The sequence below is a fragment of the Mesoplodon mirus genome (assembly GCF_964341445.2).
Source record: "Mesoplodon mirus genome assembly, chromosome: 2".
NCBI classification, from domain to species: domain Eukaryota; kingdom Metazoa; phylum Chordata; class Mammalia; order Artiodactyla; family Ziphiidae; genus Mesoplodon; species Mesoplodon mirus.
The window spans coordinates 197,111,557-197,130,960 of record NC_138977.1 but is presented as its reverse complement, the minus strand read 5'-3'; the positions used below and the strand labels follow the sequence as shown (position 1 = coordinate 197,130,960).

The 19,404-nt window shown below is 42.7% G+C and overlaps 1 protein-coding gene and 1 long non-coding RNA gene across 2 annotated transcripts in view; one reads left to right on the top strand and one right to left on the bottom strand.

Moving 5' to 3' along the window:
- The window catches only part of LOC309809253, a 184,996-nt gene that overhangs the window by 135,993 nt on the left and 29,599 nt on the right, over nt 1-19,404 (top strand). The gene's annotated exons all lie outside the window — the stretch shown is intronic.
- On the bottom strand, nt 12,668-14,042 carry LOC309793927 (mitotic checkpoint protein BUB3-like). The gene has a single exon (XM_082604822.1). The coding sequence runs from the start codon at nt 13,961-13,963 to the stop codon at nt 12,986-12,988; it is 978 nt and encodes a 325-aa protein (XP_082460948.1). The 5' UTR covers nt 13,964-14,042; the 3' UTR covers nt 12,668-12,985.

The window sequence follows — 19,404 nt, the reverse complement described above, 5'->3', positions numbered from 1 at the left end:
GATGGGACAAGTCTGAATTATGATGTAAAGTTTGAATTAGTGTTCCTAGAAGTTAGCAAAAATGGGGGAAATATTAAAATGCATCTTTACTCAATAATTCGACAGTGAACAAAACCCTAGGAGGCAGAAAGTATCTGTCTGCAGCTGAAAGGTTAAAGGAGGAGGAATGTGGAATAGGCAAAGAAAGCAATAATCCACCTGGATCATTACCAGGTGCACTAACATCCCCTCCTTTGGCTCCTGGGCTCACTAGGAAGCTCACTCCCAGTCTCTGGAACTGCCAGGCGTCATGGCCAAACCTGCTGGTGGGGGGAAGGTTGGGGGGAATGGGAGGTTGTGCCAGGAAGGCTTCTCAGAGGAGATGAAGTTTTTTTCTTTTATTTTTTTGAGATATAATTCACCTACAGTGATATGCACCGAGTTTAAGTTATGGTTCATTGGGTTTTGACAGAAAAGGTGAAATTTTGACTTGAGTCTTGGAAGGCTAAGGGTCAGGAGTACAGAGCACGTGCAAAGGCACAGAGAGCTAAGAGGGCATTCAGTTCCTGGTGGTGGTAGTTTGTACCAAGAATAACATGCTGCTTGGGTACGACCAATAGATAAGGCTGGAGAAAAGTCCACAGATGTACATGCCAGAACTAGAAACTAGTTTACAGTTCAGAGTTTTATTGCTATTGTTGGAACCCAGGATCAGCCACCCCAAAATGTGCCTCAATGGCACATTGATTATTTTGCATGAAAGTTACTTAAGAAATGGCCAGTGCAAGAGGGACACTCTACTCCTCCTCTCTGCCGCCCTAAAAGCAGGAAATAAATCTCTCACGTGAAAGGCGCCCTCCCTGCATCTGGAGGTAGAAGGACACCCTTAAGGAATTTGGGGCTGAAAAGCCCAGATAAATAAACCTTGTTACTTCTTTAATTTACTACCCTAAGCCCAAACTCTGTTTAGATTCTTCACTAATTGAGCACCCAAAACCCACGTTTCTTTGTCCTGTCAATTCCTCATAAATTTGTTTCTTTGTCTAAAAAGTATAAAAAGCTGCCTGCTTTGGCCACTTCTTAGGTCCCATTTCTATGAGACCTCTGGGCACAGGATTAAAATCTGTTTCTTTTGCTCCTGTTCATCTGTCTGTTAATTTTATTATTAGCCCAGCCACAAGAACTCAAGAGGGATCGAGGAGGAAATTTCTCCCTCCCTGACGCCATTTTTGTGTGTAAAACCTTAACTCCCAATAGCAAGACCTCTGCCTTCTGCTTTCTCTTTGGAATTCTTTGATCCCTTCCATTTCATACTGTGCCACATCCACACAGCTGCAGGTGGTGTTGCTTAATTCCCACAAATGCAGGCTACTACGTTACCCTCTACATATCCAGCCAGCTGGCTTCCCAGCCAGTTTTTGACAGTGCAGAGTCATTTATTCTTGGGGACGTAAATATGCATATCAGCTGATCTGGGATTGCTATTTTTGGCTGTGAATAAGGACATCATTCAAGAGTTATGAGAAAGGACAAGATTTCTACAATATAAACACACCAGCCCCTCAGTGGAAGAGACATCCCAAACATAGTGAGAGCTGAGAAACTAATCGACCATGGTTCAGTTACTCAATACATATGAGTGCTTTCTATCTGCCTGGTGTGCCCCTACTTGCTTCCCAACTTTACTCAAATGGTGTCTCTCCTTGAGGCCTTTTCCGGCTTCCCTCCCCCCATGCACAGATTTCCCATGTACCCTTCTCTGCTTAGCTTTCTCCTTAGCACCCATCACAATCTAGCAAGAGTACACATTTTACTTATTCATTGTCTGTCTTCACCACTAAAATACAGGCTCCAAGAAGGCAGGTGTCTCTGTTTACTGCTATTTCTGCAGTATCTAGATCGTAACAGACACTTAAAAGTATTTGCTGAATGAATGAGTTGTGCTAAGTTCTGTAAGCAACAGAGGCTCTGAAATTGACGCACATTATCTAGTGATAGACAAAGACCCGTAACTCAAATAACATTAGAAGGAAAGGAATGAAAAATAAATGAACAAAGACAAATGTTTTAACATCAATAGTAGAAACCTAAATAGCCTGCTTTAAGCTAGTTAATCATCTTATAAATTTGACAACCTTAACCAAATTCCTGAACATTTCTTTAAAAGGCACAGATAATTTAGCTGTCTCCTTCTAAAAAGCAGGGCATAATTATAGATGCATAGACTTTGGAAGGGTAAAGGATGTACAGGTGCTATTTGCCTATTTTTAGAAAAATTCTGCTCTTTGGAGATTCGAAGAAATGACCTTTTGTGACATTCAAAACAGGAGAATTAGACCTAGAGATGCAGATAACTAAAATTTTGAATATTATAATCTTATCTGTTAGGAAGTGGTATGCAACTTCATTGACACCTGGGAGCTTTTATGATTCTAGTTTCTAGGTCTTTTATCATTGACTGAACTCTGACTTCTTAGTGATTAATTGAATTTGATTTCTTCTCCACGTAAATTTTAACAAAATACTTCATTAAACATGCAGATTGTGGCAAGTTTTATTTAGTTTTAAAAATGAGTTTTTATTCATTAAAAAGACTCATTAAAGTCTACTTTTTCTGAGATAAAATTTAAGAGAAATACATGCATCTATCTAAAGATTTTTTTTCATGCTAAAGGCTTTCAAATGTAATGTTCATGAGTAATTATTACCTGTCACCTCTTGAATTTCTGTTGAGTATAAGCTGACTTGCTGATTTCCCCCTAAATGTCAAATCATAAAACCCTGTGCAACAATTTGGTAAAGACTTTGCAATGCTCAACTTTTGTCTTTTTCTCCACAGAACTTGTCAGTGGCTTTTCAAATGTAGTTCAGAATTAACAAAACAGTCCACATGAGCCCCAAGGAACAGTGCAAACTAAGGGTCCCTATGGCATAGATACTTCTATCATCATAGCATTTGTGCTTACGTTTCTGTTATGGATTAACAAATATTCATCATGTTCAATGAAAAAAAATGTAAGTTCATTCATCCAGTCAACCACCATTTTATGGCGTACTTAAGGAATGCAAGGAATAATGCTAGGCGAGGGATTACAGCTGTGGACAAAACTGACAGACAGTTCTCATGGAATTTACATTCTCGTGAAGGCAAAGATAGCAAACAAGTAAATAAGTAAAAAGCAACATAATTCTAAATATATGAGCAGCACACCAAACAAGATGAAACAGTGTAATGTGATGGAGAGTGTCAGAGTGGGGAGGGAGCAATTTTAAAACTGGTGCTTAGCAGGACTCCCCTGGTGGTCCAGTGGTTAAGGCTCTGTGCTCCCAATGCAGGGGGCCCGGGTTCGATCCCTGGTCGGGGAACTAGATCCCACATGCCTCAACTAAGATCCCGCATGCCACAGCGAAGATCTCGAGTGCCGCAACTAAGACCTGGCACAGCCAAATAAATAAATAAATGTTAAGAAAATTAAAAATAAAATAGGTGCTTAGGGATGGCTTCTTTGTGGAGGTGACAGTGTGAGCTGAGACTTGCAATAACGTTGGTCTAGAAAGATGGGCTGAGAAGATGAACTGTCCCTCTTAGCATACCAAGGCTGGTAAATTGCTATCAATGATCCAAACTTATTCTTCACTCTTCCCCACATGCACCTGCTGCTCTAGCCAGGTGTGTGCTGAGAGTGACTCCCCCACCTCACCCCTCCATGGAGGTCACATATTCTTCATCAGCCCCAAATCACCTTGCACAAATACCAAATGCCTAGATGCCTCTTACTCATAAATCCTGTTGTTCCTTAAATGATAAAATGGGAGGGAGAGGAAAATTTTATGATATTGTTTGGCATCTGGGGAAAACCACTCACCCATTCCATGCACCTTCGCACCTTCATCCTGTGGGGAAGAGAGTAGAATGTTGAGTGAAGAGGACTTGGTCAAAGGTATGAAATTTGAACATGAGGTTTTGGACTTCAGGGTCCAGACAACTGGGGCACCAATCTGGGAACTCCTGGCAGATGATCATCTAGTTTTTTTGGGTTTTTTTTGTGGTACGTGGGCCTCTCACTGTTGTGGCTTCTCCGGTTGCGGAGCACAGGCTCAGGACGCGCAGGCTCAGCGGCCATGGCTCACGGGCCCAGCCGCTCCACGGCGTGTGGGATCTTCCTGGACCAGGGCACGAACCCGTGTACCGTGCATCGGCAGGAGGACTCTCAACCACTGCACCACCAGGGAAGCCCGATCATTTAGTTTTTGTGTTGACACATTTGAGATCTGAGTAAACCTTGTAGGAAGATTCCTCTGCTTATTTCCAGAGGGACATCTGACAGCAGAAACTTGAAACTGTGTTTGGAGCTAGAGAGGAATGGTCCTGAAGTTGCCACCCAGATCCTGAAGCAACGTGTCACTGAGATTCAGGCACTTTCTAACAGTGAGTGTCTCCTCCGGCCATGCTTCTCCTGTTCTAAGCCTGTGGAGTCTATAATTCTGGAATACTCAAACCTTTCCAATATGCCCGTGCAATCCTGCCTGTCGTTCAAAGCATCTCTCCCCTAATACCTTTCCCAGCCACTCTGGCTTCTCTGAGGCCCTCCCATGCTCAGCATATTACCCTCGGAGCCTCTGATTTAGTAGATCTGAAATCTTATACAACTCTTCTCCCAGAGATTACGACGATCAGTCTGGTCCAAGAACTTACTTTCTATCCAAAGGAGACTCAAGAGGAAGGGAAGGAGACAGGGCTCGTCCCTTGTTCTCTACAGTTCTTTGGTGACCACAGAGAGAGGCCTGCTCAATTTGGATAAAACTGTTTTTTCTAGTTCAAGGCCACCATTCTCAGTGTAGAAGTTTCTCAAACCTTAGGGGACAGAAGAATCTTCCAGGTAGCTTGCTACAAATGCAGATTTCTAGGGATCAGCCCCAGAGGTCCTCCTTCACTAAAGCTGGTGGGGCCCAGGAATCTGCATTTGTAACCAGCATCCTCAGGTAGTGGGGATGTTGCTTATCTGTGGACCTTTTGAGAAGTGCTCGCATAATGGAAAGTAGGAGACCATTGCCCACCTCTGCCTTCTTCCTTGTATAACAGGGCATTCTATTTTCTAATAAGGTCCTAACATTCTCATTCATCCAACAAACATTTATCTAAGCCAAGCACCATACTAAGCATAGGGAATAGAGCCAAAACAATATTTGAGACATACTTATACAGATGGTCCCTGACTTAGAATGGTTCGACTTAAACAATTTTTTTTTAATTGGGTAGAGTTGCTTTACAATGTTGTGTTAGTTTCTGCTGTATGGTGAATCAAGTCAGCTATATGTATACACATATCCCCTCTTTTTTGGGGGTTGCCTTCCCATTGAGGTCACCACAGAGCACTGAGTGTTCCTTGTGCTTGAGAACAGCAGGTTCTCATTAGTTATCTATTTTATACATAGTAGTGTATATATGTCAATCCCAGTCTCCCAATTTATCCCACCCCCCCTTTCCCCCCTTGGTGTCCGTACATTTGTTCTCTACATCTGTGTCTCTATTTCTGCTTTGCAAATAGGTTCATCTGTACCACTTTTCTAGATTCCACATATAAGTGTTAATATACGATATTTGTTTTTCTCTTTCTGCCTTACTTTTTTTGACTTTACAGTGTTGTGAAAGCAATATGCATTCAGTAGAAACTGTACTTAGAATTCTGAATTTTGACTTTTTTCTGTACTCACAATATGCTGTATGATACTATAGTGATACTGGCCAGTGGCAGCTTCCAGGTAGCCACATGATCATAAGGGTAAGCCACCAATACACTTACAACCATTCTGTTTTTCACTTTCAGTACACTATTCAAGACATTTCATGAGACCTTCAGCACTATAGTATAAAATAGCTTTGTGTTAGATGATTGTGCTCAACGTTCAGCTTATGTAAGTGTTCTGAGAATGTTTAACATAGGCTAGGCTAGGCTATGACGTTTGGTAGTTTAGGTGTATTAAATGCATTTTTGACTTACGACATTTTCAACTTATGATGGGTTTATCTGGACGTAACCCCATCATAAGCCGAGGAAGATCTGTACTAAAAAGTTATCCATTGTTTATCTGAAATTCACATTTAACTGGGAGTTCCATATTTTATCTGACAGTGCTAGGTGGCAGTGGGCAGGAGTTGTTGCAGGTTGGGTCCTCCACAAGCACATTCTGAGATGGAGTTTAGTGTGCAGGATGTTTACAGGAAGCACCCTTGAGATCAACACATGTGGCAGGAAGGGGAAGGAAGCTGGGCTGGGCTGAGAGAGAAGGTGGACTAATATGTAGGTCCACCAGCCTCCACTAACCCTACAGGCAACCCAACGCATCTGAGTTGTCCCATGTTGGGCTGAAATGGCTGGGACTACATAGCCCGGCTCCCATCCATCATTAGGTATAAGCTGCCCCAGGAAGGGTGTAACCTTAGGCAAAGGAGCTCTCTGTAGCCATTCTAAGCCTGACCATTCTAAGTCAGGGACCATCTGTATAAGTATGAGGCTGACCCTGAAGGGGCTGACAGCTGAAGGTTCTCTGCTGACAGCACTCCCATCAGCTGGGCAAGTCCTTCCTTGAACAGAGACCTGGGGATTCACCATCCCTGTGTCCACTGCAAGAGCCTAAGATCTAGCAAGGAGCTCAGTGGTTCCAGCCATTAAAATGCAGGCATGAAAAATTAATGTGATCTTATTTTATGCTTGAGAGGCTGCAATACCTGGATACAGTGGTTACATTTGTTCGAAAGGAGACTTGTGTCCTACAGCCACATATTATCATTGGCTTTTTTGAACTACTTCACAGGGTGATATTTTTGTAGATACTAACTTTCAGACTTCCACAGCACAGAAAATATAATTCTGAGAAGTGAATGAGTGATTCACAGTGAAATTTCTCCAGGTTTAAGAAACAGAGCTGATGAAAAGCTGGGATCAGTGGCTAATCATCAGGTGATGAACCCCTTTAATTCCTAGAATCCATGCAAGTAGTAAAGCATGACCTGTTTACCCAATACAATGCTAGGGTCACCTTGTCTCCCATTCTGCATTCATTCATTCATCCAACAAGTATGAATTGACCTTATCCATAGAAATAAGGGCTCTTATTCCCCAAATTGTGGAATTGTTTTTTTGTTTTTTTTAATTTATTTTTATTAGTTTCTGCTTTATAACAAAGTGAATCAGTCATACATATACATCCGTTCCCACATCCCTTCCCTCTTGCGTCTCCCTCCCTCCCACCCTCCCTATCCCACCCCTCCAGGCGGTCACCGAGCTGATCTCCCTGTGCTATGTGGCTGCTTCCCACTATCTATCTACCTTACGTTTGGTACTGTATATATGTCCATGCCTCTCTTTCACTTTGTCACAGCTTACCCTTCCCCCTCCCCATATCCTCAAGTCCATTCTCTAGTAGGTCTGTGTCTTTATTCCTGTTTTACCCCTAGGTTCTTCATGACATTTTTTTTCTTAAATTCCATATATATGTGTTAGCATACGGTATTTGTCTTTCTCTTTCTGACTTACTTCACTCTGTATGACAGACTCTAGGTCTATCCACCTCATTACAAATAGCTCAGTTTCGTTTCTTTTTATGGCTGAGTAATATTCCACTGTATATATGTGCCACATCTTCTTTATCCATTCATCCGATGATGGACACTTGGGTTGTTTCCATCTCCGGGCTATTGTGAATAGAGCTGCAATGAACATTTTGGTACATGTCTCTTTTTGAATTATGGTTTTCTCAGGGTATATGCCTAGTAGTGGGATTGCTGGGTCATATGGTAGTTCTATTTTTAGTTTTTTAAGGAACCTCCATACTGTTCTCCATAGTGGCTGTACCAATTCACATTCCCACCAGCAGTGCAAGAGTGTTCCCTTTTCTCCACACCCTCTCCAGCATGTATTGTTTCTAGATTTCTTGATGATGGCCATTCTGACTGGTGTGAGATGATATCTCATTGTAGTTTTGATTTGCATTTCTCTAATGATTAATGATGTTGAGCATTCTTTCATGTGTTTGTTGGCAATGAGAAATGCCTATTTAAGTCTTCTGCCCATTTTTGGATTGAGTTGTTTGTTTTTTTGCTATTGAGCTGCATGAGCTGCTTATAAATTTTGGAGATTAATCCTTTGTCAGTTGCTTCATTTGCAAATATTTTCTCCCATTCTGAGGGTTGTCTTTTGGTCTTGTTTATGGTTTCCTTTGCTGTGCAAAAGCTTTGAAGTTTCATTAGGTCCCATTTGTTTATCTTTGTTTTTATTTCCATTTCTCTAGGGGGTGGGTCCAAAAGGACCGTGCTGTGATTTATGTCATAGAGTGTTCTGCCTATGTTTTCCTCTAAGAGTTTGATAGTTTCTGGCCTTACATTTAGGTCTTTAATCCATTTTGAGCTTATTTTTGTGTATGGTGTTAGGGAATGATCTAATCTCATACTTTTACATGTCCCTGTCCAGTTTTCCCAGCACCACTTATTGAAGAGGCTGTCCTTTCTCCACTGTACATTCCTGCCTCCTTTATCAAAGATAAGTTGACCATATGTGCGTGGGTTTATCTCTGGGCTTTCTATCCTGTTCCATTGATCTATCTTTCTGTTTTTGTGCCAGTACCACACTGTCTTGATTACTGTAGCTTTGTAGTATAGTCTGAAGTCAGGGAGCCTGATTCCTCCAGCTCCGTTTTTCGTTCTCAAGATTGCTTTGGCTATTCGGGGTCTTTTGTTTTTCCAAACAAATTTTGAAATTTTTTGTTCTAGTTCTGTGAAAAAATGCCAGTGGTAGTTTGATAGGGATTGCATTGAATCTGTAGATTGCTTTGGGTAGTAGAGTCATTTTCACAATATTGATTCTTCCAATCCAGGAGCATGGTATATCTCTCCATCTATTTGTATCATCTTTAATTTCTTTCATCAGTGTCTTATAATCTTCTGCATACAGGTCTTTTGTCTCCTTAGGTAGGTTTATTCCTAGATATTTTATTCTTTTTGTTGCAATGGTAAATGGGAGTGTTTTCTTGATTTCACTTTCAGATTTTTCATCATTAGTGTACAGGAAAGCCAGAGATTTCTGTGCATTAATTTTGTATCCTGCTACTTTACCAAATTCATTGATTAGCTCTAGTAGTTTTCTGGTAGCATCTTTAGGATTCTCTATGTAGAGTATCATGTCATCTGCAAACAGTGACAGCTTTACTTCTTCTTTTCCAATTTGGATTCCTTTTATTTCCTTTTCTTCTCTGATTGCTGTGGCTAAAACTTCCAAAACTAAGTTGAATAAGAGTGGTGAGAGTGGGCAGCCTTGTCTTGTTCCTAATCTTAGTGGAAATGGTTTCCGTTTTTCACCATTGAGGACGATGTTGGCTGTGGGTTTGTCATATATGGCCTTTATTATGTTGAGGAAAGTTCCCTCTATGCCTACTTTCTGCAGGGTTTTTATCATAAATGGGTGTTGAATTTTGTCGAAAGCTTTCTCTGCATCTATTGAGATGATCATATGGTTTTTCTTCTTCAATGTGTTAATATGAGAGCTTTCCATTGATATGTTTTGAGTAAAGGTGGAAAGGCTGTTTTTATTACTTGATATGTTCAGGTTTTTAAATTTTTTCATATCTTCCAATGCCTCATTTGTTTTCCTTTGAGATAAGCATCACTGATTCTCTTTCCTTTACATCAAAAATTTATTTAAAAAAATACACTGGTTCCGATAACAACTTCAAAGGTTAACAGCTCATCTAGGCCAGAGGAATCTCCAGAAAACTGTTTGTGATAGAATCACCAGGTCTTCCAAAAAAAAAATGCTTAAAACATTTAAAAGCTTAACACTGTGTGAGAATAAACACACACACACACACACACACACACACAGAGTTGGCTGATGGTGTAATGTGGGATTTTCTGCATTCTAGCATCTTATTACAGTGTAAGAATGGGGCAGGGGCCTCCCTGGTGGCGCAGTCGTTGAGAGTCTGCCTGCCGATGCAGGGGATACGGGTTCGTGCCCCGGTCTGGGAGGATCCCATATGCCGCGGAGCGGCTGGGCCCGTGAGCCATGGCCGCTGGGCCTGCGCATCCGGAGCCTGTGCTCCGCAACGGGAGAGGCCACAACAGTGAGAGGCCCGCATACCGCAAAAAAAGAAAAAAAAAAAAAAAAGAATGGGGCAGAATTCCCTGAGAGAGGTAGGGACTCACCATGCTAGGGGATGTGGGGCTGGAGAAAAGGAGTGGCCCTAACAACAGTGAGAATAATGTTTTTCTCCTACAAAGTTTCAGGGGGTCACAAAGCCGGAATTCCTCATCTTTGCCAGATGTTAGGAGAATGCTTAAGATCTGATGATCATATCTCTGATTTTGTAAAGGAGGAATAGAAGCTCAGAGAAAAATGATACTTGGGAAAGCAAAGGCAGAAGAACAGAAAGTAGAGACAGAGAAGGGGGTGGCTGTGAAAATGTGCCACTGGATTTCCTACTGAAGAGCAAAATTGCAAGCCAGCCCCTACTCCTGCCCCTCTATCTCCACCACCAGTGCACTGAGTCCTGCTTCCCTAGGCTACTTGCTCCAATGATTGAGCACAGCAGAGGGACTGAGGCAAGCCCATTCCATCAAGAGAAGTATGACTTTGGCTTGAAAACTCCTCGACAGCTTGCCTGAGATTCTTCCGTCCCAATCTTCCTTTCCAATTTTTAAAGTTAAGTAGTCTATCTTCTCATTATTGAGTTATAAGAGTTCTTTTCATATTCTGGATAAAAGTCCTTGGTCTTATGTATGTATTGTGAATATTTTCTCCCATTACATGGCTTGACTATTTCTTTTTTTAATGCTGTACTTGAAAGAGCAGAAATTTATGATTTTGGTAAAGTCCAATTTATCAGCTTTCTTTTATATTTTGTGCTTTTTTGTGCCTAATTTAAGAAATCTTTGTCTACCCCAGGGTCACAGATATTTTCTGGTACATGTTTTCTTCTACAAATTTTACTTCTTTAGGTATTATGTTTAGGTTTATGATTCATTTTGAATACATTTTTATATATAATGTAAAGCAATAGTTGAGATTCATTTTTTAAAATTAATTAATTAATTAATTATTTTACTGCATTGGGTCTTCATTGCTGTGCACGGGCTTTCTCTAGTTGAGGAGAGCAGGGTCTACTCTTCGTTGCGGTGCGTGGGCTTCTCATTGCGGTGGCTTCTCTTGCTGTGGAGCACGGGCTCTAGGCAAGCGGGCTTCAGTAGCTGTGGCACACGGGCTCAGTAGTTGTGGCTCGCGGGCTCTAGGGCGCAGGCTCAGTAGTTGCTGCTCACAGGCTTAGTTGCTCTGTAGCATGTGGGATCTTCCCGGACCAGGGCTGAACCCGTGTCCCCTGCACTGGCAGGTGGATTCTTAACCACTGCGCCACCAGGGAAGTCCCATATCCTTTATTATGTAATAAACTGGAAAATGTAGTAGTAAATGTTTCCCTGAGTTCTGTGACCTGGTCTAGCAAATTATTAAATCCAGGGAGGTGGTTGTGGGAACTTCGATTTATAGCTGTTTAGTCAGAAGTACCAGGGACAACCTGAGCCTTGTGATTGGCATCTAAAGTGTGGACAGTCTTGTGGGACTGAGCCCTTAACTTAGGGGATCTGATGCCCACTCCAGGTACATAGTGTCAGATTGAACTGAACTGTAGGGCATCCAGCTGCTGTTGGAAAATGGGTGAGTGTGGGAATAAACCCACACATCTCATGTCAGAAGTGTCAGTGAGTGTAAAGGTAAAGGAGACACAGGGAGTATTTCCTAGACAAGTCTATAGTTCAATCTGGGGAGAATTGACATCTTAACAATATTGAGTCTTCCAGTACATGAACAGGGTGTAGATCTCCATGTTGAATTATAGGGTTAAATATAAATTGTATTCCATTGTTTTACATGTCTTCTTCAGGAGTTCCAATGATTTGTATCCTTAATTTTCTTTGTCTTCCATTTCAACCACTTTCTGTCTGAATCCTTTTAGTTCTTTATTTCGTTTTTATTTTCTTGTTTATTTTTCTGCCTCTCCTCAATACTCTTTATTAAAATTTCATTTGAGTCTATTCTCTGTTGGGTACTTATAATTTAGCCTTCATTCCTAAAATAATTTTGTCTTTTTTTCCCCAAGTTCATTCAGTTGATTGCTCAATCACTTTATCTATCTATCTACCTATCACTTTGTCCATTTCTGTTCTTGGATTTTGAATTTTTAATTTAAAGTGGCTTTTCCTATTTCCAGGTGCTTGTTTGGTGATATTAATCCGTTTGGAATTTTGTGTTTTTTTGGTAAGAATTTTCTCCAGCTAAGATTTTTTTATTCTCGGGGCTTCCCTGGTGGCGCAGTGGTTAAGAATCCGCCTGCCAATGCAGGGGACATGGGTTCGAGCCCTGCTCCAGGAAGATCCCTCATGCTGTGGAGCAACTAAGCCTGTGCGCCACAACTACTGAGCCCTCGTGCCACAACTAATGAAGCCCGTGCGCCTAGAACCCGTGCTCCACAACAAGAGAAGCCACCACAATGAGAAGACCTCACACGGCAATGAAGAGTAGCCCCCGCTCACTGCAACTAGAGGAAGCCTGCGCCCACCAACGAAGACCCAACACAGTCAAAAATAAATAAATAAAATTTAAAAATTAAAAAAAATAATTTTTTAAGGGTTCTGAATCTCTGATTTAGTAGACAGCATGGAATTAACAGGTTTAGGTTATTTTACAAAAAGAGCTCAAGCTGCTCATACACAGCAACTGGGCTTGCTGGGGGGAAAACAATTCTTCAGACTACTGCAAAAGGACACAAAGACTCCTCATCCTACACATAGTCAGTATGAAAGGGCACACAGACAAGTTTTTTGCAAGACAGAAAACAGAGAAATCCACATACTAAATAACGCGTCCACAATGACTATAACGCATCCCTTAGGGGATAAGCATGTAATTGTAGGAAGCAAAACAAAGCTTTCCATAGAGAAACCACTTTCACGAGATGATTAGGTGGGCTTGGGTTTTGTTTCTGCATCTGTCACTTGGCGAATGAAGATACCATCTTCGGGATGTTCCGTGTCATCCATTTCATACATATACGATGATGCTATTGCAAGAGTAGTCCCATCGTTACTGAAGGCGAGTGACGCAATGCTGGTGGGGTACCGATGGAACTGGCACAGTCGCTTTTTGTTAAATGGATCCCAAATATTTACAAATCCATCAGAACCACCTGTGGCAAAGGTATTGTGGATGTTGTGAAATGAAATGGCATTGACTGGGTAAATTTGCTCAATATTATTTTCTTTTAGTCTGTGACACTTGAAGGCATACTTCTTCTGTACCTCAGGGCTTGGGTCCAAGTACTCAACTGCCACTCGGCCTTCAATAGAGCTTAATACATAACCCTGCTTGTTTGGAAATGCTCGTATGCAGCGAGTCTGGTACTTGAGGCTGGACTCCCAGCGCTGCTGCACGTAGCCCATGTTCCGTAAGTCCCACACCAACACTCTGCGGCCTGCGGTGCCCACAATCAGCCGGTCTCCGGACACTGAGAGGGTATACACCTTTTCAGGCTGAGAGAAGGTCCCAGCATTACAAGGGGTTCTGGGATCCCACAATTTAACTGTCTGATCCCAACTCCCAGTAACCATCACATTCACTTCTGGACAGTGTTCAACACATCTGATAGGGGCATCATGGGTTCCAACAAGATTTTCTTGATCACTGTTCAAATCATGCATTTTCAATTGATGGTCTAATCCCCCACTCCAGGCATGTGTTGGATCGTAGAAAGCGCAGTCCAGGACGGCGCCGGTGTGCTGGTACTTGAGCCGCATGGAATTGGCCGGCACATCGTAAAGGCGCACGGACGTGTCCCAGGAGGAGACCAACAGGAACTGGGAGGTGTTCGGACTGAACTTCACCGAGGAGATGCCGTCCTTGGGTGGCTGGTTCAGCTTGAACTCGTTAGAACCGGTCATCTTAGGCTCCCTCAGAAGCAACTTCGCCGCTACTCGCTGCCGCCTAGCTTCCCTCGAAGCTCTCGCAGGCCGGGGCCAAAAAATAATTTTTTTATTCTCATTTTTTTCCCCTTAGAGTAGCTTTGTGTTGATTTATGCTGCTTTGTTTTATCTTATGGATTTGGAGTAATTTGTCATTCCTAGTTCAAGATCACCCTCTTCTGTCAATGTCGTGAAGTACAGTTCCTTTAAGGGATGGTTTTATTTTTAAGTTGAGGGGTGGATAATTTTTTAATGCTCTTTTAAATTATTTACCTATTCCAGTTTCATAATCTCCTATTCTGATTTTATTGATGTTATCTTCTTTTATTTTTTTGAAGATTTTAAACAGATTCATTTCAAAGTTCTTTTTAGATTCTTCTTGTATCTGTCACCTCAGGATATAAATCTCTCCTTTGGGACTACTTCTCATTGTGCTAAGTGTGTTTTCAAACCTTTCCTGGAAAGCTCATTTTGCATGGGAATTTTCTTTCACATGTCCCTTGTCTGTGAGGCATTTTCTTAGCTGCCTTAGCCTCCATCTCATGGGTTAACCAGACTCAACCCATGTCATATGTGTGCAGCTCAGTTCAGAGCTCCCCATTTCTGGAGTGACAACTCTCCACAGTTCATATGGCACAGAGCAGAAGGGACTCTGCCGTGGACACTGGCCCTGAGCAAGTAGTATTTCTGCTACAATTCTCCATGCCTGGGTCGAGCTATCTTGCCCGCTCTTCTTGGGTAGGAAGCCCAGCTCAGATTCCTATTACAGAAGGTGTATTTAGGCCTGTCTGGGAAGGTATTTAACTCCAGCCCTGCTTGCCTGGCTCCAGCTGCTTACACCTGTGGTTTAACATTTTGCTTATTGTTTAAGTTTTATTTGTATATTGAGCTGCTGAGACCTTCCTCTTGTTTTTTTTTTTTTTTTTTTTTTTTTTTTTTTGCGGTACGTGGGCCTCTCACTGTTGTGGCCTCTCCCGTTGCGGAGCACAGGCTCCGGACGCGCAGGCTCAGCGGCCATGGCTCACGGGCCCAGCCACTCCACGGCATGCGGGATCTTCCCGGACTGGGGCATGAAACCGTGTCCCCTGCATCGGCAGGCGGACTCTCAACCACTGCGCCACCAGGGAAGCCCCTCCTCTTGTATTTTGAGAGAAGCATATAAATATATATTTTGACATCTTATCCCTCATTCTTATGGATTTAGAGCACAGGAAATAGTATCATGAGTGTATTTACTTTGAGGCATTATCTAGAGGTTTTCATGCCTTTTAAAAAGTGAGAATGACAATATGTATCTGAACTCAAAAAATATATATATCCTTTGATCCAGGCATTCTGCTTCTGGAAATTTACTTGAGGAAGTAATCCAAATGGAAGAAAAAAAGCTTCATGCACAAAAGATGTTCATAATTATCTTTGGTTATAAAAATCTGGATACATTACAAATATTTCCCAACAGTAGGGAACTATTTCATAAATATATCCACTCAATATAATTTTGTGCAGCTTCTAAAAATAATAATTTACAAAGAATATATAATATTTAAAAAATGCTTGTCAGAATGCAAGAGAGAAAATTGCCGTTAGCCATTTTTTGTTTCATACAAGTGTGCTTAAAAAAAAAAAAATAGAAAGAAAGGAGAATGGAAAGAAATGACACCAAAGTGTTAAAAATGGTTGTCTCTTGGTGATTTTTTCCTTTTATTTTCTTCTTTATTTCCAAAATTTCATGTTATGTGGATGGATCTTTTTTTGGGGGGGAGGGGCTGTGTTGGGTCTTTGTTTCTGTGTGAGGGCTTTCTCTAGTTGTGGCAAGCGGGGGCCACTCTTCATCGCGGTGCGCGGGCCTCTCACTGTCACGGCCTCTCTTGTTGCGGAGCACAGGCTCCAGACGCGCAGGCTCAGTAGTTGTGGCGCACGGGCCTAGTTGCTCTGCGGCATGTGGGATCTTCCCAGACCAGGGCTTGAACCCGTATCCCCTGCATTGGCAGGCAGATTCTCAACCACTGTGCCACCAGGGAAGCCCTGGATGGATCATTTTTATAATAGAAAAAGACCTAAGTAAATATGTTGTCCAGAAAGCTGAATAATAGAAGACTGAAATTTAAATAGGCGTGCTTCCTGCGATTATAGAGAATGGATTGGGATGCCACAAAATGATTGATTACAAAACATAGTTCTGATGGGCCACAAACAGCAGAGGAAGCTTTTGGGTTATAGGATTATTTGTTGTGATCAGATCACTTTTCAGCGTCAGGGGACAAGTAACACCAGGTTGGAGATACAGAGCAGGGAGGCAGGACTGGGAGGGAGGCAGGTGGCAAGAAGCTATGATCTGTGGGCAACTGGCCAGGAGCCAGGCTCCAATGAGGGAAAGGGCAAACTAAGAGATGGCACTGGAGGTCAGCTGGCAGGAGACACAGTGGGAGCCAACATTCATTGAGTTTGTGTCGGGCACAGTTTGGACCCTGAAAATACAGATAGAGAAGACTGATACAGTTCTTGCCTTCATGAAACTTACAGTCTAGAGCAGGGGTTGGCAAACTTTTTTGGGAAAGGGGCAGATAGTAAACATTTTAGGTTCTGTGGAGCCATGCAATCTCTGTCACAACTTCTCAGCTCTGCCACTGTAATACAAAAGCCATCTTAGATGACATTAAATGAATGGGAGTGGCTGAGTTCCAATAAAACTTAATTTACAAAAACAGATGGTGGCTGGATTTGGCCAGTGGGCCATCATTTTGCCAACTCCTGATCTGGGGGGAAGACAAACGTTAAACAAACACATCAACATGAATATTGGATTGTGATCACTGTCCAGAAGTAAATAAAGAGGGTGTTGTGGTAGTGAACTACTATAGGTGGCCCACTTTATATTTTAGCTTTTATTGAGGCATGACATCCATAGAGCAAAGCATACAAATCTGAAGATATAATATAGAATATTCTTAGCACCCCAAAACTGCATTCTGAAGGATCAGAATGATTTATCCAACCAAAGATCTGGGCAGAGGGAAGCATTCCAGGCAGAAGGGAAAGCAAGTGCAAGATCCTGCAGCATGAAAAGACCTGGCATTTTCCAGGAACAGAAAATGCTTCCACGTGACTGGCCAGCAGTGAGCTTGGAAAAGAGTGAGATGTGTGGGTGGAGGAAAATCCTACAGACTTTACAGACCATTGTGAACATTTTGTATTTTATTCTCAATGTAATGAGAGAGCAGTGGAGGGTTTTAAATAGAACGACATGATCTGACTGAAGTTTTAAGATGATCTGTGAGCCAATTTCTTGTCTTACTTCTGGTCTTTTCTATAGTGGTGTTAGGTTAGGGCTAGGGGCTGGGACCTGCGGTGGGATGTGTGAGAAAAATCCATCAAAGAACACCAGGACCACTCACCATGCGCGGAACCACAGACATCGATCTCTTTTATGAAACATTTCTTTGAAATGTTACTGTTACAGGATTTTTTTAAATTAATTTATTTATTTTTGGCTGCATTGGGCCTTCATTGCTGCATATGGGCTTTCTCTAGTTGCGACGAGTGGGGGCTACTCTTCGTTGCGGTGCGTGGGCTTCTCATTGCGGTGGCTTCACTTGTTGTGGAGCACGGGCTTCAGTAATTGTGGCGAGTGGGATCAGTAGTTGTGGCTCGCGGGCTCTAGAGTGCAGGCTCAGTAGTTGTGGTGAACGGGCTTAGTTGCTCCACGGTATGTAGGACCTTCCTGGACCAGGGCTCAAACCAGTGTCCCCTGCATTGGCAGGCAGATTCTTAACCACTGCACCACCAGGGAAGCCCCACTACAGGATTTATTGACACCTGTCACTTAACTAGTCGACACCTTAAGAATTGTGTCCTAATCATAGACAAGGGCCTGAGAAAAGTGCAAGCAGGGAGCTCAGAGGTGGGGTCAACCAGCAGGTGTAGATCTGGCAGCTGCAAGAAAGGTAAGTAGTGAGGTCGGTTCAGAGGCTCACGGGTGAGGCTATATGGGGTGTTGTAATACACTATTAGCGCCTAGGCAAAGACACTCTGAGTTTGTAGGAGCCGGAGAGGTTTGGTTTGATTGTGTGTGGCTTTGTTCTGATTTGATTTTTTGAAGACATATTGTGGGGACTGGTTAAGAAGTGTCATGTGATGGTGAAGAGACAGAAGAGCAAGAAGGGATGGAGTGTGGATAATTAGAGAGAAACTAACAATTTGGGGTTCATATTTTCTCTTCCTCCCTTCCTTCCTTCCCTCCTTCCTTTTTTTTTTTTTTTTTGTGCGTTACACGGGCCTCTCACTGCTGTGGCCTCTCCCGTTGCAGAGCACAGGCTCCAGACGCGCAGGCTCAGCGGCCATGGCTCACGGGTCCAGCCGCTCCGCGGCATGTGGGATCCTCCCGGACCGGGGCATGAACCCGTGTCCCCTGCATCGGCAGGCGGACTCTCAACCACCGCGCCACCGGGGAAGCCCCCTCCTTCCTTTTTTAAATACATGATGATGAGAGATCAAGAAGAAGATATTTAATCAGTGGGTGCCACCCTTCTTAGGGTTGTCAAACACACTAAAATATTAGGGAACACAAACATACTAAAAGATTATTCGCCATTTATCTGACATTCAAAATTAACTGGGCATCCTGTATTTTTATTTGCTAAACCTAGCCATCCTGCACTGATGGCTTTGGTTTTGCTGCTTCAGCCTCAGGGAGAGGATCTTCCGTAAGACAGCCACCACCAGGAGGCAGCCGGGTGCTGTGCTCAGGCGAGATGACACGTGGTCTCTGGGCTTCTAGGTAGCTCTAGGTCTGTCTGCCTTCCTCTTCAACCCTTCCGGCACCCACCCCTGATTTAACCACAGCTTTCCACTGCTCACTCCTAATCTTGCTTTGTTACAGTAGCTAAACTCTAAAGAAACATTTAAAACCCTGTCTAAACGTAAAAAGAACCCATGATATTATGTGCATCCTGCCTTCTCAATTAATTGCAGTCATAAATTAATTCTTTCTTCCTTTAAAAACCTGAATTTAGCTTAAAAGACTCAGAGTTCCTGTCACTCACCCCTTTGACCTGGGTGTCTTCTCCCCTCCCTGCGTCCCCTCCTGCCCTCTATCTGCATTGGCTCTTTGCTCCCTCCCTCCCCACCCCTTCCTGCCTCAGCTCATCACCATGGTTACATGGGGAGCTGTTTCTGTGGTGCCCTCTTCCATAGCCTGCTTGTGAGGTAATTTCCCCAGTGAATTCCAACTCTTCCTAGTTATCTCTGCCCTTATCCTCTTTCGATGAAAGAAAAAAAAAAAAATCAGACAGAGAGGGAGATGGTAGGAGAAAGAACCCCAGCAGCTCAGATACCAACATTTTCTTTTATCTGTAACCAGGAGACTTTCTCCAGCTGGTGTTACCTCTTCTTTCCGTTTTCCTTCTTTAGCAGGAAAAGCC